The sequence below is a fragment of the Hermetia illucens genome, chromosome 6 (assembly GCF_905115235.1).
Source record: "Hermetia illucens chromosome 6, iHerIll2.2.curated.20191125, whole genome shotgun sequence".
Taxonomy (NCBI): Eukaryota; Metazoa; Arthropoda; class Insecta; order Diptera; family Stratiomyidae; genus Hermetia; species Hermetia illucens.
The window spans coordinates 94,660,600-94,688,085 of record NC_051854.1 but is presented as its reverse complement, the minus strand read 5'-3'; the positions used below and the strand labels follow the sequence as shown (position 1 = coordinate 94,688,085).

The 27,486-nt window shown below is 46.3% G+C and overlaps 1 protein-coding gene across 2 annotated transcripts in view; it reads right to left on the bottom strand.

The window, feature by feature from the left end:
* LOC119659813 (tachykinin-like peptides receptor 86C) overlaps positions 1 to 27,486 on the bottom strand; it is a 491,301-nt gene that overhangs the window by 148,196 nt on the left and 315,619 nt on the right. For both annotated transcript variants that reach the window (XM_038068094.1, XM_038068095.1), the window contains exon 2: positions 12,385 to 12,530. In XM_038068094.1, the coding sequence (XP_037924022.1) occupies positions 12,385 to 12,530 (146 nt within the window). The remainder of the gene's footprint in view (positions 1 to 12,384; positions 12,531 to 27,486) is intronic.

Here is a 27,486-nt window from a genome sequence, read left to right as displayed (position 1 = left end):
TCGCCTGCGGTCGAAGCGTTATTTTTTATTATTTTGTTTTCCACAACAGATGCAATAGATCCAAAACTTACCGCAGTGTCGTTCGCCCTGTCATCCTCTATGGTTCTGAGTGTTGACCGACTATGAAAGTCAATGAACGACGCCAGGCAGTAATGAAGGCAAAGATGTTGCGTCGGATCGGTGGTTTAATACACGACCACATCAGAAATGGGGACACCCGTGATTAATATGAGGATGAGAACCGATCGTAGAGAAATTTCGATAGAGGCGTCTTTGCTGGTATGGAAACTCAATTACCAGGATTGGTCTGAACATTGATGTCGGAATGAAACGTTGTCAAAAATTGTTGAACGATTATGTGTAGGTTGACTGATTTCAGTTAGTTGTTGTAAAATTGCAAATTTTGGTCGGGCTTCTGTTCAATCCCAAAAGTTCCAGAAAGAATTTCGAGGCATCCTAAGCAAGGTTACCTTTTTTTTCAAAACAAAATCAACGATAATACTGCAACCACTCTCATGCCTTATTCTATATTTTTTTTCCAATTTCTGGATGTTTTGGAGAATTATCGATCACTATAATGAGAACGATATTGACAATAGAAAGAATGGAAGGGGGGGGGGGAATAACCGACATAAAAAGGTTTTATTCTAACAACCATAACAACATAATGCGAAACATCACAGTTATTTTTTGGCCAGCGTTAGTAGGTGAATGGAACGGACTGAAATTTCCTTTAAGTGGAAGTGTTTCCCAATTTTTTCAAAGTAAAACAAGCAAATAAATCTGCGATAAATGGCAATAAGGTTTTTTCCAACATCCTTGAACTCAATTTTATTTTTCCTATCGGAACCATCGGCCCAAGGGTTATCCCGAAAATCGTTAGCATAATGCTTGCATATTGAAAACATTTCAAAAGGTAGGGTCAGTCGCTCTTCAGGAAAAAGAACTCAAAAAGGTGGATTGCTTCTCCATTATTTGAATCAATATTGAAAGTGAGATGATCTATTTTCATGAAAATAGCCGGAAAATCCACTTGGTACATACTTGATAGATGAAGAAGGTACACGTGCTTTTCCACTGAAAAAGGAACACATTTCCTGTGAGGAAATGGGTGCCGAAAAACACAAAAATTGCAATCCATTAGCGAATTCTCGTTTCGTATCTAATTTTTTTACTTTTCCGCTTGATTTTCTATCCATCTTCACTGTCGGTACTTTGCCCGTATAGTGGGTTCTATCTTAAATGCTTTAGATATCTAATTTATTCATGGTTCCTACTCAGCAGAATTGCGAATATCTGCACATTGCAGCTAGTGCTTAGAAGTCTCCGCCAAAGCTGAAGTTGATCATCTTTGAAGTGTTTCAAAGTTTCATGTTGAGCTGAGCTGAGGCAAGTTTTGTGATACCCTAATAGCAATATTAGGTCAATATCAAAGCCCGGTGATTTGGGGTTTAAAGATACATTCAAAGTTTTCCCTGCTTGTCGTAAAAGGCTACTGAGAGTTATAGAAATCTGTAGGCTAACAATCTGCGAATTTTGAAGCTCTTCTGCTACCAACACATCATCAAAGGCTTGCTTATGGACTGACTGGCAAAGACCTTTGGCTATCGAAGACCGACTATGACTGGTTTCTGGGATGTGCGCACGCTCCTCGATAAGGGTAGCGAGGATCCACAAAATACTGGCTCTCACCAATTTGAGTGGGAATTCCAACGATATAAGCTGGACATTCTGGGCCTAAGCGGAGTAAAATGGTGGGACTCTGAAAAGTACTTCTCTCTCTCTTGCCACTCTAATGGCAATATGCCCTTGTACTCTGGAGAGCCAAGTGATAGCAGACACGAATCAGATGTTGGGATGCTTCTAACGGCTACCACAAGGTACGCTCTCTTGACCTGAGAGCCGATTTCTGACCCACTCCTAACTGCATGATGTCGGTCTAGATTAAGGAGCATCATAACATAGACCTCCGGTATAGTGGAGGAGGATGCTTTCTAGAAGCAATCAATTATTCGCAGTTCTGGGGAGATTTCCTAAAGGTGACATTGTGATGGGTGATCTGGCCTCGTCATTGGTGACATATTGTTCGAGCACAGAGCCTGTCATATGCTCCGATAGGTTTCAACTCTGTACGAGTAATCATATCGACTGTTTCGCCATCAGTAGTAGATTTAGGAGTTGTCTTTTGGATGTACGTCACAAGAGAGGTGCTGATACCAGCCTTCAAAGGTATGATGATAGTCGCTTGCCTCTTGCGTTCGTCACTTTTCGCAAGGTTGGGGGGCTGCGACCTTCTAAGTTCAACATCGACCGCTTGTATGAACCAATTGTCGTTCGACAATGGGAGAGTTATCTTGCTGATCGGACGACAGATATACTGAGTAATCTGCGGAGAATGTCGATTACCATTCATTCGCCATTAAAAATTGTCTTTCCTCGGGTGCTACACATACCGTCGGCCGTCATAAGATCTGGCTGACTGCAGAATCGCGGAAGCAAATGGATGAATGGAAAGGATAGAAGGCTCTACTGATCGCTGCGAGTGATGGCGGAGGTGACGCGCTCGAACTCCGATATCGAGCGAAATCTCGAGAAGTTCAGCGTAGTGTACGCCATGACAAAAGAGAATCTGTTATTGTGGTGGTCAAGGAAGCGGAAGATTCCGCAGATGGCAATGATTTCAGAACTGTATACCGCAACACGAACGAGCTTGCATATGGTCAAGGATCTGTGAAGGCGTCAACGGTTGACTTCTCGTCCACGAACATTCCCGAGATAACGAACGTCACATCGTCTGAGATGGTCTTGAAGGCAGAACATATCCCTAAGTAGGGCTGGTCTTCTGTAGGCCGCCGTCCGTTTACGTACGGTAGATATGATTCGAAACGCTGTTCTCCAAACTATATTCAGCATCATTCTTGCTAAGGCCATAATAAACTTGCCACCTTTTTGCAAGTATACTTTATGTGCTGCGTAAAACTGACCTGTGCATTTATCAGGATTGCCAAATCCGGCTTGGAAGTAATAATATGACGCCGAATTCTTATGTAAGCATAGTTTTTCCTACAGTGCTTGGTGATGAGAACCGGTTTTTCGTTCCAGCGCAGCACTTTTTAGTCAGGTTTATCGACAATAGCAACGAGATAGGTGGAACCACAAATCGTCACCAAGTGCTTATGTATGCGGTTATAATTGGCCGAGTTGAATGCATTATTCCCGTCAAAGATCATAACCACGCAATATTTGCGAGTACGTACTGCATATCTGGCAAGCGTCCTTGTCTATCGACAGCCAGGAGAAATTTATTATACATTACCTGCTTTAACATTTTTCATAGAGTATCTAGCAGACACATGGATCTGTAAGAAGATTGCTCACCCGGAAGTTTGATAGCTTTAAGCAATAGAACCACTTTCTGCCATTCCCACGTTGCAGAAAATATTCCCTCGGACATGCATACTTCGAAACACTCAGGGAATATGTCTGGCGTGGATTTTACGGTGAGGAACCATAACAATTCTATAGACACTCCCCCACGGGTTTACATCCGCCACCGAACAGATCTCCGTAAAACACTCTCTCTTGCTACGGTGTATGGCAAGCTTAAGGTTTTTACGGGCTCCTTTGCGTTCAATCGATCCTACCTACAGCCCTCTAAGTTGTCTAGCTTGATGGCAGGCTGCTCAAGGCGGGCTAGTCCATTATTCCACCGACAGTTGGGTCTCCTACTAAGGAATATTCACCTACTAGACATGGGTGCGTCGTATGCCATAGTAATGCATTGTGTCATATAGAGGGCTTCTCCCATGGACGCGCCAGTTGGATTAGCTCCACTGTCATAAAGGTTTGCCTCTATTATCCTTTTGTCGATTTGATTGGTGCCCCCCTTGTCTATGGGTGAACTCTTCCCTTGCAGCTCTCTCCATAGCTCGCAAATAATAGCCTGGCGATCGCTATGGATATAGCCCTGGCTAATGTGCCAGGAATACCACGCAGTAGTGAAGGGTTTACGATTAAGCAGGCCGCCATTTCCAAAAGATGTTTACGTTACCTTCGTTGACCAGAACTATATATCACTAGGCAAAAGCGTCTAAAAACCTTCGGTCTTTGGCGTTATCCTCTTTGCTTCCCCATTCTAAAGTCCACGTATTAAAATTGGACGTGGTCCCCTTGCGTTGGGAACAAGGTTGTATGACATGCTTTTAAACTCAGACACTATGAGATTAGGTAGGGGGTAACAACTGTACTCATATACATCGCCTACTTTCACCCGACGCAGAAATTAATAGCTTTGACCAGAGCAACATATGATAGCGCAAAATGTCACGTGCTTCACCGAGGTATAATCTCGGAGGAGGTCCAAAGCGGAGTCCGACGGGATTGCATCCTGCCACCAATATTACTTCTTCTTGTTGTCGGTGACGTTTTTCATACTGCCTTGTCCGGGGGACATCGAGGCCAGAAGTCCAATGGACGAGGACAACTTTTTTCAAATACCTCGACTACGCTGATGACATCTGCTTGCTCTCTCACCTGGTCACGGACCTTGGATTAATGGGAGCTTGTGAGGGGGCTTAAGAGCATTTCAGGTAACCGCGAACGATGACACAGAGATGTGGTTGAGGTAATGTACCCCACCAAGGGGCGAGGGGCAATCATATGTCAATGATTCTCTGCTTATTGGACATTTTATGTGAAAATAGTCGATTTCCGTCTTAAGGTTCATACTCACTTGCTGTTAACCGCGTAGGCGGCTAGTCGGCGGCCGGATGCTTTTTGATTTTAATGTGTAATCTCGCGTACTGGTACATCATACACCGCAAGAAAATTCCAAACACAGCGGTTGATTGGAGAGCTGCAATCCGACTTGCGGTTAGCCGCAGCTTAACTTTACTTGATAGAACCAGTTAACCCAACGACGTCCATTTTGTTGGTGAACAGAAGGTCCAACGTTCGGTAGTCCAACCGCGTAAATAGAAAACTGTCAGTCATTTAAAACACGTCTTCCGACTAGTCGCGGCATCCTGCCCTTAAAAAGTAATCGCTTCTTAAAGTGTGTTTCTTAGGGCTCTGGGTAAAACAAAAACCTTATTAAAATCGGATTACTGTCTATCTGTTTTTTTTTTGAGGAGGTGGAATTCATCAAAAGACACTTTGTTCATTCACCGATTTCATTCCCCTTGGATTTTTCCGATTCGATAGCCGGAGCTCGCACTTGGGAGACTCGCTTTCTTCCTTCGATGCTTTCAATTTCGTTTTTCGAAACTATTTGCATGGCCATTTTCCTTTTAGGCGCCCAGTGATTTCCCAGAGGATCCACATTTTTTTTCCGCACTCTCTTGTTTGGTGACAGGTTTATTGCAATACAATTAGGTGTCACTTGGGTCGCCTGTGACACCGTTGGGACAGCAGATTTCGGCTTGTCATTGGAATTTCGTTCCTCCTGCTGCGATTTGTTGCAGAGCATTCTAATAGCTCTCACTATATTTTTTATAGCTTGATGCACGTTGTGCTTGTCCTTGATGAACTCGGACAGCTCAATTATTTTTGTACCAAGCTGTGTGAAGGGAGACTTCTAACCGGATCACTATTTTTAAATAGTCCTTCACATTGACTTTCTCTCCGTTTTATCTTTTTTTATGTGTGGCATTGACAGAAATCTCAAAGTTGACGAACTTCTTCTGAATGGGTCCTTTTCCTGGTCCTGGAGTACCTCCTGCTGTCACTCCACTTGAATATGTGCAGTCGGTGTTGTTGCCGTTTTTGTCGTCCAACGATCTGCTTTCAACCCATCTTTCTTCGATTTTGTTATTGGTGTTCACCGTAGAGTGCTACTTCCCTTGAACACCTCCTTCTCCAGATCCAAATCACTTGTAGCATTATATGCCAAGGTGACCAAGTTGTCTATCACGGTGGCACTGCGGTTGAGAGATATTGACGACCGGGAGCTCACTCCAAAAGCCGCCGGTACTGGGCTTCCGAGCCCCTGCACCATAAGTTTCCTCCTTCTCATGTCTTCCATAGTGGTTTTATGTTCTAAGTATCCTCCACATAGCCCTTTTGGTCTGTCTGTCCGTCTGTCCGTCTTTTTTTTTTTTGAGGAGGTGGAAATCTTCAAAAGACACTGGCCTGGACACGCCAGCGTGTGCGATTCTTACCCACTAAAACCACCCCCGACTCCCTCCAAGCCCCGTGGAACCACCGTACGGTATTATATCACAGGGCGAAGTCAGCTCATTTTAGCTTCGTCCCCTTTCGTCTCTACGTGGCGTACGTAACCGCGCCTTTCTGATCTCCTCTGCCTTTCGCAGTTTGCTTTGGATAGATACGACCATGGAGTTGATCGCATACCAACCTTCCTGACATGTTAGCATTCTTCGCACCAGATTCTCTGGTACAAGCACCTCTCCTAGAGTCTCCTCTAGGTTCTTCCTTTCCTCCACAAACCTTGGACAGTGGAAGAATACATGCTCTGAGTCCTTCGGGACTCCATCGCAGTTTGGACAGTCGGGTGAGGTATCCAGTTTAAACCTGAACAGATACTGACGATATCCTCCATGCCCTGTGAGAAACTGAGTAAGATTATAATTAATCTCACCGTGCCGTCTCTCCAACCACTCCTTGATGGCAAGGATGAGCCTGTGTGTCCACCGACCCTTTCTCGAGCGTTCCTAACGCTCTTGTCATCTATTTAGCGATCTCTCCCTTTCGGCGTTTTTCGTCTGCGATAAAGGAGAGATAGACTTCGCATTATATATATTCGTCATCTCATCTGCCAAGATGTCAATGGGCATCATTCCAGAAATGACGAATGCTGCATCATCTGAGACAGTCCTGAATGCCGAGCATACTCTTAGGGCTGTTCTTCTGTAGACTGAACTCAGTTTGTTACCGTTAAATGTAACCTGAAATGCCTTTCCCCAAACTGGAGCTGCATAGAGCAGGATCGAACTCATTACCCTAGCTATAAGCAACCTGGAAGCATGCCGTGGCCCTCCCACGTGTGGCATCATTCTTGCCAGGGCCACACTCGCAGTGGATGCTTTTTCATAGACATACTGCACGTATGCCTTATATCTAAGCTTCCCATCTATCATTATCCCAAGTATTTGATCGCAGGCTTAGAAGTGATGATATGATTCCCAATTTGAATTCGGGCAAAATTTCTTTTACGGCGCTTGGTGATAAGGACCGCTTCCGTTTTTTCCTCCACAAGTGTCAGACCAGAACTCTAAAGCCAACCCTTAACAGCACTGATCGCTTCGCATGAGTATAACTCAGCATCTTCGAGATGCTTTGCAACAACAACCTATATCATCGGCGTAGCCCACCACCGTGACTTCCTCCGGAAGGGGGTTCCACAGCAGTGGGCCAGTACGGAGCCCTGTGGGACCCCCGCTGAGACAACGTACTCTTGGGGTTTACCATCGGTGTCATACCAAAGCCTCCGTTCTTGTAAATAGCTGTTGATAATAGCTGCAAGATAAGCGGGAACACCAATCTTCACCAGAGATTCCCGCATTAGGTTCCAATTGACCGAATTGAATGCATTTCTCACATCCAGGGTCACCACTATGCAATATTTGTTAGTACTGCCCCTTCCATGGATTGCATCTTCGGCCAAGCCAGTAACCATTTTGATGGCATCAATGGTTGATCTGGCTTTACGGAACCCATACTGCCGATCTGAGAGACTTCCTGGCTCTCAACAACCGGGAGTAATCTATTATAGATTGCTCGCTCTAGCATTTTGCCCACAGTGTCCAAAAGATAAATAGGTCTGTAAGAGGTTGGCTCACCTGGTGGTTTGCCAGCCTTAGGCAGTAGCACCAACTTCTGTCGTTTCCATGATGCAGGAAATATCCCCTCGGACATGCACGCTTCGAACAACTTAGCGAATATGCCCGGTCTGGATTTCACGGCAAGCTTAAGGGCCTTATTCGGTACGCCATCCAGACCCGGAGCTTTATTATCTCCTATCCTAGTGCAGATTTCCAGCAGCTCGTCACTGGTGACTGGTGGTATTGCCGTGCCGTTCAGGGGTCGCTGGAAGCTGTCTATGCCCTCCTCTTGCTGAGGGAATAACCCCTGGATAATTTTTAACAAGAGTGTAGGACACGTGATCTGCGGAAATGATCGGCTTCTGAATCGCCCCATCACGATTCTATAGGCGCTCCCCCATGGGTTTACGTCCGTTTCCAAACAGAGCTCCTTAAAGCATTCCCTGTTGCTCCGTTGGATGGCGAGCTTGAGGGTTTTGCGGGCTTCCTTATAGGCGCGCTCTTTTTGCCCTTGGTCGATTCTGCCTACTGCTCTTTGAGCCGCTCTTCTGGCTCGGTGGCAGGCTGATCGAAGACTGGCCAGTTCAGCATTCCACCAGCAGTTTGGTCTTCTACTGGGGAATGAGCACCTCCTCGGTAGGGACGCGTCACACGCTTCAGCGATGCATCGGACCACATGGGCAGCTCTTTCCGTAGAGGCGCCTACTTTATTAGGTTGGTCTAACCACACCTCCATGAAGGTCTGCTCATCCAGAGCTTTAGCGGACCAGCCTGACATCTCTCGCTTTCGGGCATGATGCGAAAGTGTCTAATAGACTGGGCCCCTTGCACTTGTCTCTGTGCTACCCTACTCACGGGCACAAGCATTGAAGTCACCAGCAATCACCCTTGGACTACGACCCCTTGTGTCGAGAACAAGGCTGTCAAGCATTTCCTCGAATTCGGGCAATGTCGGGCTTGGTGGGGCGTAACAGCTGTACACATATACCCCGTTTATTTTCGCCCACACAAAGCCGCTGTATGTCTGATTCTCAGTACATTGGATGGCTTGTCGACCGCATGCCCATATCGCCGCTCTACCAGACGAATCTATAACCCACACGCCACCGTGACGGTTTCTATAGGGTTCGCTAATGATGGCAATTTCCACCTCAGATTCGTAGATGGTCTGCTCGAGTAAATGATTGAGGTTTATTTGAATAAACCTCATTTTTTCATTGAAGTCAGCGTCTTCCTAAATTTCGGGCATTTAGCACTTCCGGCAATATGCCGGTAATCCCGTTCCTCACTTCCTTCACATAATAAGCATTGCACGCTTTGGCAATATGGCCTTTCTCCCCACACCTTCTGCATCGATCGGACCGATCAATGCCGCTGGTGCATGCCTTTGCGAAATGACCAAACGCGAGGCACTTGAAGCACCTCTTTAGAGAAATCTGCTCTCTCAGACGGCAAACAACCCATCCGATTGGAACCTTCCCGGCCGCCAATAACTTCTGCGCGCAATGTGGCCGTCTGAGTATTGCCATAGGCTTTCCGCAAACTCACAATGGACTCTTCGGCAAGTACCTCCAACTTGAACTGTTCCATCAAGGCAGTGCAAATTTCTCCTTTGGATGTCACTTCATCGAGATCCTTGCACTGTATATAGACCTCATGTTTTTGGGTCCGTATTGTGACATTCTCCCCAAGTGAGCTCTTAACCTGAGCTCGGAAGCTATCAGTTTTCCCCAAGCTGGTTTTTTTCAGCTCAAACATGAGGTCACCCTTTTGGGTCCTTCGAATCTTGCTGACATTTCCACCTAGATCTTTTAGGTCGGGGTCAGCTTTGTCCTTTTTCAGTATCTCCGCGTAAGACAAACTTCTATTGCTGGAGATTACAATCGCTTCTGGGCGAATTCGCACTTTTGCCTTTTTCTTCGCCTTTTTTTGGTCCAATCACCTTTTTCATTCCTCTTGGATTTTGTCGAGTCGATTGCCGGAGCTCGCACTTTGGGGACCTGCTTTCTCTCTTCGGAGCCTTTAGTTCCGTTTTTCGGAACTATTTGTATGGCTTTTTTCCTCTTAGGCGCCAGTTGACTTCCCATAGGATCTCTTTCCCGCACTCTCTTGTTTGGTGGCAGGCCGATTGCAACACGATTAGGTGTCACTTGGATCGCTTGTGTCACCGTTGGGGCAACAGATTTCGACTTGCCCTTGGAATTTTGTTCCTCCTGCTGCGATTTGTTGTAGAGCACTCTAATTGCTCTCACCATATTTTTTATGGCTTGGTGCACGTTGTGCTTGTTCTTGATGAACTCAGACAGCTCCACTATTTTTGCACCAAGCTGTGTGAAGGGTAATTCTCCTGCTTCAGGGCTCTGCTCTCCATGATGATTCCTAACCAGATTACTACTTTTAAATACTCCTTCACATTTGGCATTCATTGACCTTCCCTCCGTTTTATCTTTTTTGATGTTTGGTATTGGCGGAGATCTCAAAGTTGACGAACTTCTTCCGAATGGGTCCTTTTCCTGGTCCTGGAGTACCTCCTGTTGCTGCTCCTCTTGAATATGTGCGGTCGATGTTGTTGCTGTGTTTGTTGTCCAACGATCTGCTTTCAATTCACCCTTCTTCGGTTTTGTTACTGGCGTCCTTGGTAGAGTGGTACTTCGCTTGAACACTTCCTTTTCCAAATCGAAAACACTTGTAGCATTAGATGCCACGGTGGCCAAGTTGTCCCCCACCGAGGCACTGCGGTCGAGGGATATCGACGGCCGCGAGCCCGCTTGCTCACTCCCAAAAGCCGCCGGTACTGGGGTTCCGAGCCCCTGCACCGTAACTTTACTCCTTCTCAATTCGTCCATGTTGGTTTTATTTTCTGGGTGTCCTTCCCATAGCCATTTTGGCCCGCGCACCAGAGATGAGCAAACACTAGCCCATGCACAGTCAGAAAAGAAAAGTGCATGAGCACATATTTACACATCAATGGGTATGCCCCAATCCGCCAGCTGGGGTCGCGCCTGATGGGAGATCTGGCCACTCCTCACAGGTCTGTCTGTCCGTCTGTCCGTCTGTCCGACTGTCGAGGTGCCATCTTAAAAAGTCATGGCACCTCAAATTGGGGCTATTTGCATATCAAAATGGAAGGAGTTAACTTCGAACCCCAACCTCGCAGAGGTAAAGGAGGGAATGAGGGAAGAAGCGGGAGATCTCCTGCCTCAAGCTCTTATGGAAAATCAGGGCAATCAGCCCCTCTTAAAAAGTTATGCCGTCTAAGATGGGAGGAGGGGGCTTGATATCTGTGTATAACACTAATCAATATAGAACAGGTAAAACAACTTGTTCTTTGGCAGTATGCATTCACTTCATTTATGAATTGTGCAGTGTTCGGCAATCTAACCTCTCACTTATGCGGATGGACAAACACTTGTCATTTCAACAGCATCTCGCAGCTAGCCGCGACGCCCAACAGCGTTTGGCAGTACCACGCGGCCAACAGTGTCATATAGCACTAAGCGTATTGGAGACTTTTTTGTCGAAGATATTCAGCAATTTTACTTTTTTTTTTAATCAACATTTCAAAACTTAAATGAAGACTACTTTATCATGCAGAAAGCTAGAAGGCACTCGTTCAATAAAACTCTTGGTCGACTACCTTTTATCTTATTTCAATTTCTCAGTATGCCTTGTGTATCTCATTCAGCATGAGAACTGTAATCTAGATTGTTCATAACGCAGCAGGTCTTCGGTTTCATACCTATAGATACATTTTCATTCACAGAAACTCTTAGAATTGCCTCAAGCAGAATACAAACTGCAGCCAGTTCTGTTTCTGGTGTGGGTCGGATGAATCCGACTATGTCATTGAGGATTCCTTCATTCAAAATGGAACACTACTCCTATATATTCCCCAGAAAAATAAGATCAACTTTTTTTTAATAGATACAACTGAAATATTTTTCTATTATGCCACATTTACGTGTTCATTCAGAAAAGCCATATTACTTTTCCCATATTACTTTTCCAAGAAAATCTAGAATTTTATGGAAAAGGCCAAATAATCGTATTCATGTGTATGTGAAAGTTTGAAAATAAGTTGGCAGAAAGTCTGCTAAACCTTCTTGGAATCCATGTACATCTCGAAGGAATATTAAAAATAAAATATTTTGAACGACAGATGTATAACCACGACAAACTACCCAGCATCAAACAGGAGGCGATTGAGGTTGTTTGTTTCATTTTTACATTTCCTATTAATGCCAAGGCAGCTTTTCGTCCTGACAGATATTTACAGGATGGCCTGGGTTCTGAATTCAGAAAAGGAACTACTCCTTCGGTCAGTTACCTATTGCTCCTGTTTTCGGATTAAATTCGTTCACCTTTGATCCAATCTTTAAGAGTGATTTCTTACCACGTTTTATCCAAAGAGGAGGAGGAAGCATCCCCGGTTTGCACATGTTAAATCTAATTCCAAACACGAGCTCGAAAAGTAGATTCGAAACATCTGAACCTGATTAAGTTCCAACATACTTTGTCATTCATTTGGATTCAAATTTCTTCCTGTTTACACACTTGAATATAAGGACCTGAGTTGAAGTATATTGTTCAGAACGTATCTCACCCACGATAATCCAAAGGACTATAACGTTTCCAGAGATGGCGATGAAAAGCATTGCGCCAAAAATCACGCCCCATATTGTTTTCTGCTCCCATGGCAATTCGTAAGGCCGAGTTGGTGATGGAAAGAGGCATTCCGTCATGAATTCTCTGAAAATAGAAAGAAAAATAGAAATCCTTGTTACAAAGGAAACTTTGTGAAACACAAAAGATTTTGATTGAAAATAAAGCACTGCACAAGCACAAGTTGAGTTTGGCGGTTGTGACATTGATGCCTATCACAGTATACCTGATACATATCTATCTGAATATAACAACGCCTGTCTGCCTCTGTGATGAGGGGGCATTTCAAGTATGAATATATTTTGCAAACGAAGTTTTATACTTACCATAAAGACTTACTAGTTTCTAAGAATTCAACGCAAAAGATTGATACGAAACCGTTTACTACAAAATACATAGCGTGCCTATCAAGCTTATCAGAATATGTCTACTTCAGGTGATTAATTTTACCTTTTATATGTAGATAAGATACTAAAGTTTCTAATGTATGTTAACTGCTCGCAGTATCCTAGACTAGACCCTGTTGATGATGACCGCAAGTGTCTTGCCGATAGAATGACAACTAGGAAGCAAAGAGAGCGGTCACTGTTATCCGAGGGGCCCATTACAAAAATCTTTACGATAAACTGGATCCTCGGGATGGCGGGAGAGTTCTGCATCTACTTGCCAAAAGTCGCTCCCTCGACGATTACCAACCTTGACGTGGTGAGGGAGCTCAGTAAGGAAGATCCTCCAGGAAACGGGAGGTGACACCTGAAGCCAAGCGGTAATCAAAACCCCAAGCCAAGGTGTGACTACCGTGCCGAGGGCTGAATGATCACAGGGGTTAAGATGTGGCCGTAAACGGTGAACTCTGGGTACCAGGCGACCCCCAGTTTAAACTAGCCTTGTCTCGGCAAAAAGGGGCTCTGCCGAGATCGACTTACCTTCCCCGGAAAAATTGAGGCGATGGCAGCCAACTATGACAAAACAAAAAAACAAAAACATAAACCTACTAAGCAAACACAATTGAACTTCGATCGTGACGATCCAACCCCGAGTGAAGGGGCAACCTTGAGCTCATCGATGGAGAACCTGAGTCTAGACTCAGATACCCCACTTATTCAAGTGGGAACCAATTCAATTGGGACCCAGTCCTTAACGGACGAGCCGAAGCAGGCCCCTTCTGTTAGTACTCCTGACTTCAGGCTCCAATCTGCACCACCTGCTGAGGCTAAACTCTTGCCCATGGGTAAGCACCTGTCCACGGACAGCAAACTGCCTTCGGGCAAACAGCCTCCGGGCAAACCGTCTTCGGGCAAACCGCCTCCGGGCAAACCGCCTTCGGGCAAACCGCCTCCGGGCAACGCACAACCAAAGAGCTGTGCCAAGGTTGAGGGGAAAGGAGCGTTCGGGGCACCTGCGGCTAAGGGGAAACCGAAGCGGCAGCGGTCCTCGGACGATCCTAACTCTTCGACACAAAAGGCGGCAAAGAGGGCTCGGCCGGCAACGGCTAGGCCTTCATTTGCAGTCAAGGCTATCGAAGCCGATGGATGGGTCCTGTATGACGACTCTAATCCATCTGGCTACGATACTGAGCAGTGCGAACAGTTTAGGAGGAAACTCCTCCTAGCTGTAAGGACTGCGTCCGCGCAAGGCATTAAGCTTTGCTTTGAGTCGGTAGGTGTATACCGTAAAATGTTACGGCTGAACTTTGCCGACGAAGACACGAACGAGTGGCTCAGGCAGTACAGCTCCTCCCTTAACGATGTGGGGGAGGGTGCGCGACTAACCTTGAAAAGGGTCTCTGAGCTTCCATCGATCAAAAAGTGCTTTCTCTGGCTTCCAGAAGAAGAGCGAAATGGTGTCGGGGTTCTGGAACAACTTGGTGTACAGAACAACCTTAACACTTCTACCTGGTTGCTGCTAGGCAGCAAAACAGGAGAGAGAACCGATAGGCCGGGAACTTTTCTCACTATCGGCGTTCCCGAACCTGATGTTAAGAAAGTTCGGGAAAAATCGGGTTGCCGGCTCTACTATGGGCTGGGGACCGTCACGTTACAAGTGTCGGCTCCTAAAACCATTGAAGGGGACATGCAGCCCCCGGCATCTACATCTGAAACGTAAATGAGGTGCCACATTTAACAAGTAAATTTGCAGCATTGTAAAGCGGATCATACATATCAATATATCATACAAGAACCGTGGGTTGTTGGTGGGGCAGTCAGGGGCCTAAACTTCCAACATGCTGACCTATTGTATGCCAATGGAAGTGATCGACCCCGCACCTGCATGGTAGTCTCCAAAGACTTCCAGGCTAACCTGGTTAACGACCTATGTGATGGCGACACCACATCGGCTAAGCTAACCATAAAAAGTCAACAGGGAGATAAAGAGATACTATGGTGCTCTGCATATTTCCCCTACGACGCAGAAGACGTTCCCAGTGGAACATTCATCAGAGCTATCCAATATGCCAAAAGTAGAGGAATGGGGGTAATAGCAGGATGTGATGTCAACGCTCATCACATATGCTGGGGAAGTTCTAGTAGGAACCGATTTGCAGATCCTAAATGTGGGTAATGAACCCACTTTCTTCAACGTGGTCAGGCGAGAGGTCATCGACATCACGGTGGCATCTCCTGACATCGCGGCTCTGATCGGAGAGTGGAGAGTATCAAACGATATCACACTCTCGGATCACAGACGCATTGATTTCGTTATGGGCATGGATTTACCTCCACCCACTCCATTTCGGAATCCGAGGAAGACAAATTGGTTAATGTATCATACAGAATTGAGCGCCCGAGTCACGATCCCTGGGAGGCGCATCAAATCCATTGCTGGAATTGAGAAGACAACCCAGATGATCACAACTAGCATGAGAGAAGCTTTCGAAGAAAGCTGTCCACTCAAGATGCCAAAGAAGGGTAAAACACCATGGTGGAACTCGGATTTGGCAAAACAGAGGAGAACGACAAGGATGTTCCTTAATCGTGCTCTGAAGGGTGAATCAAGCACTAGCTGGAATCGCTATAAAGAGGCACAGAAGGCTCTAAAGAAGAGCATTAGATCGGCTAAACGATCATCTTGGAGACGCTTTTGCGAAGAGACTAACTCTCTTGAGGCAACCTCAAAGCTGAAGCGGATTCTGGTCAAAGAATGTAGCCAGAAACTGGGTTATTTACGTTTACAGAATGGGAAGTACACAGAAAGCGATGAAGAAACGGCAAATCATTTGCTTGAAGTAATCTAATCTCGGGGCCAACAGGTGCATACAGCCCTCAACCGAGAGACTGGAATCTGGTATGCAAAGTAGTATCACTGGAGCGAGTGAAATGGGCATTTAACTCGTTCCATAGATACAAGTCTGCAGGTCCGGATGGCATCATCCCTGCGCTAGTAATAGAAGGAATGGATGCCCTGGGTCTACACATTCGGAATATATATCGTGCATGCCTAGCGCACGGTTATATTCCAATTAAATGGCGGGATGTGAAGGTGTTGTTCATTCCCAATCCAGGAAAACCCACCTACACAGACGCAAAAAGCTTTCGACCGATCAGCCTAACGTCCTTTCTGCTAAAAGGACTAGAAAGATTAGTAGATCGGTTCATAAGGGATACACACATTCCTAAATGGCCACTTCACCATAGGCAACACGCCTACCAGAAATGCAAATCCACGGAGACAGCACTCCATGAACTTACGGCAAAAATTGAAAAGGCGATGTCCGATAAAGAATACGCCTTAGGCGCATTCATGGACATCGAAGGTGCCTTCAATTATGCATCATTTGCGGCAATTTGTGATGCGGCAAGACAGCATGCTAGAGTGGAGAAAAATCCACATATCGGTCGGCCAGAAGTCTATTGAAGCAGGATGTCTCAGGGGCTGCCCACAGGGAGGGGTTCTCTCTCCACTGTTATGGCTCTTGGTGATGGATACCCTGCTGTGGCTCCTGGAGGACAAAAAAGTCTTCGCGCAAGCATTTGCGGACGACCTAGTTGTAATAATTACCGGCAAGTTTGCGGACACAGTATGTGACCGCTTGAATGCAACTCTGCATGTAATCCACAGCTGGTGCATCCGCAATGGACTCACGGTTAACGCTAGGAAGACTGGACTAGTTATGTTCACTAGGAACGCAAGGTGGGGCAGCTATACAATACCCACTTTAGCAGGGGCGGAAATCCAGCTGACACAAACAGTCAAGTACTTAGGAGTACATTTCGACTCCAAGTTAACGTGGAAGCATCATATCCAGGAACAATACCAGAAATCCTGCAGATTGCTCTGGTGCTGTAGGAATGCGATAGATAAGACCTGGGGACTTTCACCTAAACGGATATATTGGATGTATACATCCATAATAAAACCCATTTTGATGTATGCATGCATCGTCTGGTGGCCAAGACTGAACTTTCCTAACAGCAGGAAGCTGCTAACGCAGATTCAGAGACTTGGTTGCCTAAGTATTACTGGAGCAATGAGTACTACGCCGACTGCGGCACTTGAAGCTATTCTAAATTTACCCCCCATTCACTTGGAGGTGAAACGGAATGCAGCCAACGACGCATATAGGCTCGATACCATTGGGGCGTGGAAAGGCGGCTAATCCAACGGGCATGCGTCTATCTGGAAATTCCTTGGAAAACATCCGGTAGCCCTGATGCCGACCGATCATATGGTTTCCAGATTCGTCTTTGAAAAGACATACACTGTCGTAATCACCGAAAGAGAAGAATGCTCGACAAGTGGCCATGAGTCTTTTCAGATTACAGACCTAATAATCTTCACCGACGGGTCAGTCATGGAGGATGGATCGGGTGCAGGTGTGTTCTCGGAGAATCCGATTATAGAACTGGCCCGACCCCTCGGAAAAATGACGACCATATTCCAGGCGGAGATATATGCCATTTCACTGGCAGCAGAAAATCCTTGTGAAGGAGCCTAGGGCCACTAGAGCGGCATTTTTGTTGTCCCTTAAGAAGTGGGACATGAAAACCCTAGCAGGGCTTTTGACGGGACACTGCCCTGTGGTTTCGGCTGTGTGCAGCCAATGTGAGGAGGAGGTGGAGGCAGCCCTGCACTTTTTATGCAGCTGGCCGGCATCCTCAGATCTCAGACGAAGACACCTTGGCAAGGTTTTCTTCAATGAGGAATCTGCACACTCTCTGCCTCTTGAGAATGTTCTCAGATTCGCTAAAGTCTGCGAACACCGTAGGCGGGAAGCCATTGAATAGGCAACTTACGGGGATAGTACAATGGGCCTAATAATGGCCTGAGTACTCGGAGCTGCGGCTCCCCCCATTTAACTAAACTAAACTAACTACTAAAAGTCGACACGAACGCACACAGGATATCGATCATATATGATGCGTTAATGACAAGAACGGTACTTTGCTTACCGACCGTCGAGCCGCGACAATATTTCGAGCAGATTTTAAACTGAAAAATTTGTTGATCCTCCACTTCCCCAATCATCACCGACATTGGGAGCAGTTCCATCTGTCAGCAGAACTGGTGCTCAGAGGTGGCGGTGAAGAAGACGGGGCAGCAACCGTGTCTGTTCAACCAAAACCAAGTGGCCGAGGAGAACCTTCATAGTGGTGGCCCCGGGAGACGCTGTATAACATTGGTTTGCCGGCCGTGATGCAGTAGGTGAATGCTTCAAAGGCCTAAAATTAGGGCGATCAGACCTGAGTCTGCACAGGGACTCATCTGAAACGACAGTAGGTCACGAAACCTTACCAAGGGTATACTGGCACCATGAGAACCGGGATAGCCCCTGAATGCGCATACTTCGGGAGAATTTCTGTTGTATATGCGTTCAGCTCGATTGTTGCGGTTGCACCCCTAGTTGGAGCTTCATAGGAGTGGTGGTTGTGTTTAAGCGAACATAGACCTTCGGGCATCAAACGTGAGATTCTGTTTCAACACGGGTGCGTACTCTATAGTTTGGTAGAGATTTAGGTAGGTCTTACATCAACCAGTATCACAGCGGGGCTCAAATTGTGGTCACAAAATCAATCCGTGTTTTAAGAAGACCGTGGGATTAAGTACCCGAGACAGGTACCCACGTAAATGTCTGCCCAACTGAAGTCAAGGAAGCAATAAAACGAATGGAATCGAGGAAAATAACACGACCTGATGACATCGCATCTGAGCTCTGGAAAAAGAGGTGGGACCCAACACTATGACTCAGTGAATTCTTTAATTGGGTTATTCAGGAAGGTAGAATACCATCTGACTGGCAAGAAAGTACCACACTTCCAGCAGAATGCGTAAATTACCGTCCGATCTGTTTACTTGCCCATACCATGAAGATTTTTGAACGCATATTGACAACCGTATTCGCGAAATCGTTGAAGTAAGCGTGAATCAAGCCGGATTTGTCAAAAACTGCGGAACTACTGACACAATACACGCTGCGCGGTTACTCATGGGGAAACACCGAGAGAAACATAGACCTCTTTACATAGCATTTCTGGATCTAGAGAAAGCGTTTGACCGTGTACCACAAGAATTCATCTGGTATGCTTTACGACAACACTTGGTGCCAGAAGAACTCGTGCCCTGGGTTCAATTGCTCTACCACGCTTCGTGTCTCTGTTGGTGTTCATCAAGGGAGCGCACTCTCACCACTTCTCTTTTTTCTTGTTATGGTCACACGGGACACCCAACGTCCAGCGCCCTGCACACTGCTTTATGCAGATGATGTTTTCCTAGCATCTAATAGCAAAAATTATCTCGAACAACTTATCCAAAAATGGAATGATTGCCACATGCAACACGGTCTCAGATTGAATCTAAACAAAACTGAATTTTTGATAATCGATTCCCATGAAACAGGCACAATCACTGTCAGCGGCAATGATCTGCCCAGAACTGAGCGATTTAAACACCTCAGGTCAATGCTATCGGCCAATGGAGAACTGCATTATGAAATTTCTTCACGTATGAACGCAACCTGGATAAAGTGGCGTTCCACAACTAGTGTTCTTTGTGATCGACGTATCAATGAACGTCTCAAATCTAAAATTTACCGCAATGTCGTCCTTCCAGTCGCTCTCTATGGTTCTAAGTGTTGGCCGACTATAAGAGACAACGAACGACGTCTTGCGATAATGGAGACGAAGATGTTGCGTTGGACTAGTGGCGTGACGCGTTTTGATCACATTGGAAATGAGGATATCCGCGATCGTAATGGGGTTGCACCGATCGTGGAAAAGTTGCGAGAGCGGCGTCTTCGATGGTATGGTCACGCAATTCGTGCAAACGAGAATTCATTTGCCAAGATTAATCTGAACATCGCAGTCGATGGTAAACGACCTAAAGGCAGGCCGAAACAGGGGTGGCTTGATACGCTGGATGGGGATTTAAAAGCTTCAAGATTGCACCCAGATCAGGCATTTGATAGAGCCAAATGGCGAAACCGATCACGAGACAAAGGCTGAAGAAAAAGAAGAATAATTAATTTGAGATATTAATATTTAATTATCGGATTGATATAGGTTAATGCTTTAAGTAATTATCTCGGTTTGATAATGATGAACAGGATGCGTTTAGGTTCCATTGACATCCGAAAAACAGGATGCATTGTAGAATACAGGGTGTACGAGTGACGAGGTCCAGAAAACCTGGCTGCGGTCTCCATTCAAACGACCGAACCAGCTGACTGCTGCTTCCATCCAAACGGATTCTAGCTCGAAAACTAGAAAGCCGGTGGAAACTTGACGCACGAATATGTAGCTCGGTAGTCAGAAGGTGGCTGACGCAGTGGGGGCGGATACTTCTCCGCGACTCTATTAAGCACAGCGAACCGTTGGAGTACCGAGGGGTACGTATAGGTCGGTGCAGAGAAGAGGGAAAGAAAGAGGGTGACAAATGCTCTGCCGCGAAAATGTAAAAGAACTCATATGTGATGAAAGTGTACGTGTGGGTTCCGGTTTAATTGTAGATAGAACCGGGTACCATGGAATTTTCAGTGATTTTAACAGGGGGTCAGAAGCAACGGTATGTATTTTACCCACTAGGTGATGCAATAGCGCAGTTTGTTTGAGTAGTTTCCAAGTATGTTGAGAGTCTGTAATGATAGCTACTGCCTCCGCACCCATTCTTAAGGCCACATTGATGGCCTGAAGAACGGCAAAAGTTCAGCCTCCGAGACTGTAGTCACTTTCAAAGAAAAACGCAAAATATGCGTTTCCTCAGGACCAACTATAGCGCAGGCAGACCCATCCCACATGAAAGCAGCTTCCAACACAAGGACAAGAAAACCTGTTGTCCTCATGGGCTCGCCATCCAAGCCATACGATAGGATAACCTTCTCGGTTTTTCACCACTAATTGATAGGTTTTAGGATCCCTTGGCTACCAGAAAAGGCCTTCTAAAACGTAGTGGTGGCTCTTTGGCCAAAGCAAAGACCTGGTGTAAGGGGGTAGTTCTGAACAGTTTCAAGCATCTGTTGGTGTAACTACTGGAAATAGAAAAGCGCTTGTGACAGACTGTGCGGCCTACAAAGCGATAGTATGACCTCCCAGTTCATCCTTATCCTTGGGTTAGACAGCGTTCTAATCATGTTTAATCGTTCCAAGATCTCTTCGGATTTTCCAACCGTGATTTCACAAGGGAGTCATTTACTTAGTGGCAAGCTGGTTCATCAAAGTGGGTAGTATTCTATAACATTTGTTTATTAATTGAGTGAGATTCCGAATCAAAATATCGAATCTGATAATTCCCATTGACTTCCAGTGCTCAACCTACGGAGTCTGAATATTGGGTTGCTTGGTAATTGGCTCTCTGTGGAATCTCAGAGGTCCGATTCTCTTGATAAGCTTGGGATTAACGACAGTCTAGGACTCCTTTGAGTGAATTTTTGCATCGAGTATGAAATTGATGAGCTCAATCAACTTCAACTGTTTCCAAAGTTGTCTCCCTCTTCTATAGAATTTAATTATGACAGCGAAATCTCGAAAAATGAATCGCCAAAAAGCAGGAAAAGTTTTGGAGTAAAGCAACGTGTTTGAAGTTATAAACTTATCGTTGGCGAAAATTTTGTATGACCACGAGCACTCTGCAAAAGTGAAGTAGTAGCAAACGCTTCGGGGGAGAATTCAAACAGCTATCAGATGGCCCCCCATTTAGAAAAACTTTTTTAAGCTTGCAAATTCTTGTCTTCGTTTTTCCATGGAACCATGGGAATTTCTCCTACTTCTCAGATTAAATTCGTTCTTAAATTCAGAATGAAAGACGGTTTGGAAATGATTAAATAATTGAATTGCAATCGGATACTATGAAATCCGAGAGTCTTCTTAATATTCGGTTACACGAGTTCCACGTGCATTGAAGGCACGCTTGAGGTTTACTAAAGGATTTCTGCGTAGACTATATAATTTTCAATTAGCTCTATTCAAAAGTATGTTTCACCAACCGAGTTAGGTTGACAATCGATTGGGTGTTAATGTATTTTTATTACAACCAAAATATCTGGGAGTTGGAGGTTCCGCCACCTGAAGACAATGGACAAATGTTGCCACCACCAAACACCAAACAACAGAATGAACAATACACGCTTAAAACCATAAGTCGCCAGGAGCCGAGGGAATTACAGCCGAATTAGTCAAATATAGAGGCAACCAGTTCACCAACTGGTTCATCAACTTGTGCTCCAAGTGTGGGACAGCGAATCAATGCCTGACGATTGACAAAAAGACATTATCGGTCTCATACATAAAAAGGGAGATGTCACACAGTGCAGCAATTATAGAGGTACCACGTTGCTAAGTACCATCTATAAGATATTCTCCGCTATCCTACTAGGGCCATACCAAAGAGGCTTCACTCCAGGCAAATCAGCAACCAGCTGTTGGCATATAGACATCAGTCGCACCATCTTTTCATCCGCTTGAAAGTCGGCTGTGATAACATAGTCAAAGTAAAACTGTACAAGAATTCGGTATCGCGGCTAATCCTGACCAATGTGCGAGACCAGATAAAAGCAACAGGATCACTCTCGAGACCATTTAACATCAACAATAGTCTAAGACACGAGGATGTCCCACCTTGCGCCCTCTTTAACGTGGCTGACTCCTGCCAGTGACGAAGCGATGGCATAGGTGAGGACGCCAGACAGGCTTCAAGGATACTGAATTGGTCAACCTCGGCATAAAACCTAGATGTATGGAGTTCCTTACTAAGGCAGGCCTAGACCGGATACCGGTTGTTGTGCCGTTGATGATGTCAATGTATTATGGTTGACTGTGACTGAGATCAAGTGCTGGACTGCATTACATTTTAGGAACAATAGCAGTAACGACAGTCGCAACCGCCTCCCAACCAGACGCTTGCTTGCATTCAAGGACAGATTCAGATTCAAAATCAAATTATCAACGAACAAGCACAAAGGTAATCGCAAAACAATAGTATCAGCCGCCGACTAATATTCTTTTCTCTGTTTCAGATCCGGTTGTCCGTTCCGCTCCGATGTTTCGCCGCCACTATGCTTGCTCCACCTAATATATCACAGGAGGACAAAGCGACATCGATCAGTACGATGCTCCCTGGGGCAGCTGTTGCAATTGCAGTCCCCTACGGCGTAATCCGGCGACGTGGTTCTACCAATTGGAAGCACAATTCGCGCTCGCGAGTGCCGCAACTGACGCTACCCTCTTCAACCATGCACTCATTCGTTTCGACGAGAAGACCATCGGGGTGGTCGCGGAGGCTCTGGAGGAGTGCTCTTACGGCCGATTGAAGAAGCAACTCATACGCGGGGTACCAGTAAGTCATGAGGCTAAGCTAAATCATTTGCTGAACGAGCTGACACTGTGCGATCGTACCCTCAGCCAGCTGCTTTAAAGTCGCTATGGATGTAGCGCCTTCCAGAGAGCACCGGTGCTATCTTGGCCCGCAGGGACTCGGGGTAGTTGGAAGTGCTGTTCGTCCCCGACGATAAAACCCACGAGGTGTACGCGCGCCCCGTTGTCCCGGAGTATCTAGGGATACACTACAAAAGGTCTACGACCGTAACCAAACGTTTGTTCCACTGGTGGCAGCAGTTTCAAAACTGACAACGACTGTGAGTACTTTGCTTTCGAAAGGTAGATCTCGATCACAGTCAACGTCGAAGTCTACCTCCCGCACCCCGAGGCCTTCAGCGGGCTGGACAATTTGTTTGTATTGCAACTAAATGCACCAGCGAATACACTTTCAGTTAAACTAGGCGCGTTGGGCCGCTTCAAAATGTTCGACCCTCTGACCAGAGGTTGCTCCTTGGTCGACATGGACGCGAAAGTGTCGGTTCTCCCCATATTCTGTTCAAAAACTCCTCTTCGACCCACAGTTACGGCTACATGCAGGTAGGCATGAGTCACGGATTGTGCCGAATGTTTTCATGCGTTTGATTTTGGCGGACAGAAGCACTCCCATTTTAGGCGACTTCCTGTGGGATGCCGATGGACCTGCAAAATAAAACCCTAATTGACCCCGCAATTTTTTTAAACCTGGGAAAATTTCCACCTTCGCAAACGACAGTCTTTCCATTGCTTTCGAGGTCATTGCCGACCTTCGCAATCAGGCACTTTTCCGAAAATACTGCAACATCACTACTGAATGAAGTTTCTCCAGCTGGTTAAACACAATGTGCAGCACCGCATCAACACTACCGACTCCCCGATCTTTTCAAAGATGCGTCCCCCGGAACAGGCTGTTGCAAAGAATGAGTTCGAAGATCTTAGGAAACAGGGTATACGTAGACCTTTCAATAGCTGTTAGTCACACTCCATATGGTGTCTAAGCCAAACAGCGAATGGAGGCCTTGCAGAGATTACAAGCATCTGTGTGCTCAGATAATTCCCGACCGATACCCTATTCCACTCATCCATGACTTCGCGCATTATTTGATAAACTTCCGTGTTTTCACGACTTTGGGTCCAGCCAACGCCTACCACCAAATCTCTATTGCTCCTGTAGACATACCGAAATTAGTTTTTACGCACCTTTTGTACTTTCCGGATTCAGCAGGATGACATTTGGCTTGTGTAATGCAGCGCAAACATTCCAGAGATTCATCCACTCTGTCCTACGAAAGTTAAACTTCTGTTTCGTCTACATGGATGTTTTTTGGTCGAATCTGAACATTTAGACCATTTCAAGAAAATTTTGTAACATCTTCCGAGCTTATTCGAAATATTGAAAAGTGCAGATTCCTACAAAAGAAGTTGAAATTTCTCGGCCACATGATTGCCACTGACGGAATTCAACCACACCCAGATAAGATTGAAGCGATCAAAAACTTTCTCTTGCCAACCACGATGAAGGATCTGCGAAGGTTCTTGGGCATGTTAAACTTCTACCGTCGTTTCTGGCTCAAGGCCACTTATCACCTAACAGTTCTCAACGCTTACTTGTCTGAGACTAAAAAGAAGTACTCTCGCGAGGTTGCATGGTCTACAGAGTCCGTTCAGACGTTTCAAACCGTCAAATATAGCTTCATCAGCCAGTTCACTTCCGACATCAAACACGTGCCTGGAAAGGGAAACGTCGTTGCAGAAGCTTTGCCACGAAACTCAGAGGTTATAGTTCTCGCCGCGGCCAATTATACGATAATCGCCGAAGTACAGAAGGACGACCAGGCTTCAGAACCTGAGGATACACTCCAAATACAAATTCAAGACGTTTCCTATCTTCGGCTCATACTCTTACCTACTTTGTGGAACCTTGGGAAAGGGAACTAGGCCATTTATTTCGGCTGAATTTTGCAAGGAAGTATTCCATGCAGTATCACACATTAGGACGACGGACCGGTTAGTCACCGGAAAATACTTTTAGCCGTTCAAAAACGAGGATGTAAATTCTTGCGACAGTGACATCGAGAATGCGTAATTGCGACAGTGCATCGCGTGCCAGAAGTGTAAAATCATCAAGCTCATATTTCCTCGGTCCACCACGCGCTTCCATACCATCCGCTCCCATATCATTGGCCCTTTTCGAGAATCGCACGGTTACAAATATTGCCTCACAATCATCGACATCTTTAGGCTGTAGCTTGAAGCAATACCTCTTACTAACATTACTGCACAAGCATATGCCGAGGGCTTCTATCTAGAATGGATTTGCGCTTTGGTGTACCAGTCGTAATCATTACCGACCAGGCTATGCAATTTGAGTCTACCTTTTCTCGGAGTTGGGCTGGGTTTCAAACGCCAGAGGACCACTGCATACTACTCGGATTGCAATGAGATGCTGGTACGTTGGTACCGGGATGCTGAAAACCGCCTTAGTGACTCGCAGCAATACGTCGTGATCGCGGTGCTTTCTTTTCGTCCTTCTCGACCTTCGCACTGCGTACCGAGAGAAATTAACGGCCAGCCCCGCGGAGATGGTGTACGAGGAGAGTTTAAGACTCCCCGCCGACCCTGTACTGGACCTCAAAACAGGCTTAAGTGACTCCAGTATGCTGTGTCTGCTTAGGGATGCCGTTTTAAAACTGCGGCCGACTCCACTTTCGTGACATACAACGCCAGAGGTCCATACCTCCAGAGTCCTCGAAAATTGATCGGAGGTGAACGCTTCTCAGAAACCACTGCACTCACTATATGAGGGCTCCTTTTATGCTCTTGAACAGTGCAGCACTCTTGCAAGTTTGATGTCCGGGGCGGACCCAAATAAGTCTTTTTGGCGAGACTGAAACCTTTCACCGAACCGGAGGACGTTCCAACATATCGTGTGCGAAACGTCAGGTTCTCCCGGTAATAGCATCGGCGGAGTCGCGTCCTGGTTATTTGTCTAGACCTGTAGTTGTTTCAGTAGTTTCAGTTGGGTGTGGAGTGATATGGCGATACAACAGATACGCAAACTATGCACTCCTCCGATGCACTGAACAATGGCCGAAACCTCAGGCGGGCTAGCACGACCCCGTCACGGAGCGGTAGACATAGTTACAGTTGGCCAGTTACAGGACTCCTCACCACTATTCAATATGTACATCCCATTCGGCGGCCTGGTCTGATTATGCTTCAGGTTAAAGTTGCATAATTCGGCAAGTCCTTACACGACCTCCCCGTGGTGGCCGCTGGAAACCGTCTTCGGGCGGGCCAAGAGTGTGTAGGGCCGGGCTGGGAGTAGGCTCATCCAACTGACGAGGATCTGCTTGTCTGCTGGTCATGTGTTAGGGGCAAGTAGATCTGGCGGGGGGATGGACTGAAGCAACAGCCCGGGGATCGTCCTCCCTGCACCGGAGAAGGTGCTAATAGGACCCCAAGCCAAGGTGGAACAGCATACGCCGAGGGCTGCGTGGCCAATGGGGAGCTTGGTCTTTAGTATGCGAACTCTGAATACCTTGGGCTCCTTCAGTTTCAAATAAGAACCTTACCCTGGTGGCCGGGCCAGCCAGGGTGAACATTCTTCCCGGACTACTCGTGGGACCAAAACATGGACTCAATTAGCAAAAACACTAAAACGACTATAAAAGAGGAGAAGGAGGAGCAACCGTCAGCCGGCGGGCCACGTACTGCAAAGCCCTTCAGCGACGTGGCCAGGAGTCACTTACGTGTGGCGCTGGCGGATGGCAATTCTGCTAGCGGCAAACTAACGCTGGAGGTGTGGACCAGTGTTGGGGCTAGGCTGTCGGGCATGGTCTATGAACATCTCGTGGAGCCCGGAGGCAAACACCCGGGACTCACTCCCCACTTTGATTCATCTCAGGTGGTCCGTGGGTTCCACGTAATAGCTTGCATGGACCAGTTCTCTATGGACTTTCTCGGCTCGTGTGTCGCTAAGATCAACGATGCCTGGGAGGGCGTTAAGCTCAAGATTATCCCTTACGACGAGATTCCCAGGAGACCGGTCGCTCGCATCTGGTTGCCGAAGATCCGCATGGAGAAGGACAAGCTCGTCCATTTCCTGCGCCTCCACAACCCCGGGATTCCCATGGACGACTGGGTTTTTATAAAGGAGGAGGAACCTCAGATAAACAGCCAGCCCGCACTACTCTGCATAAACGAGGAGTGCCTGGAGGCACTGAAAAAGGCTGATTATAAAGTGTGGTTCAGAGTCAGGA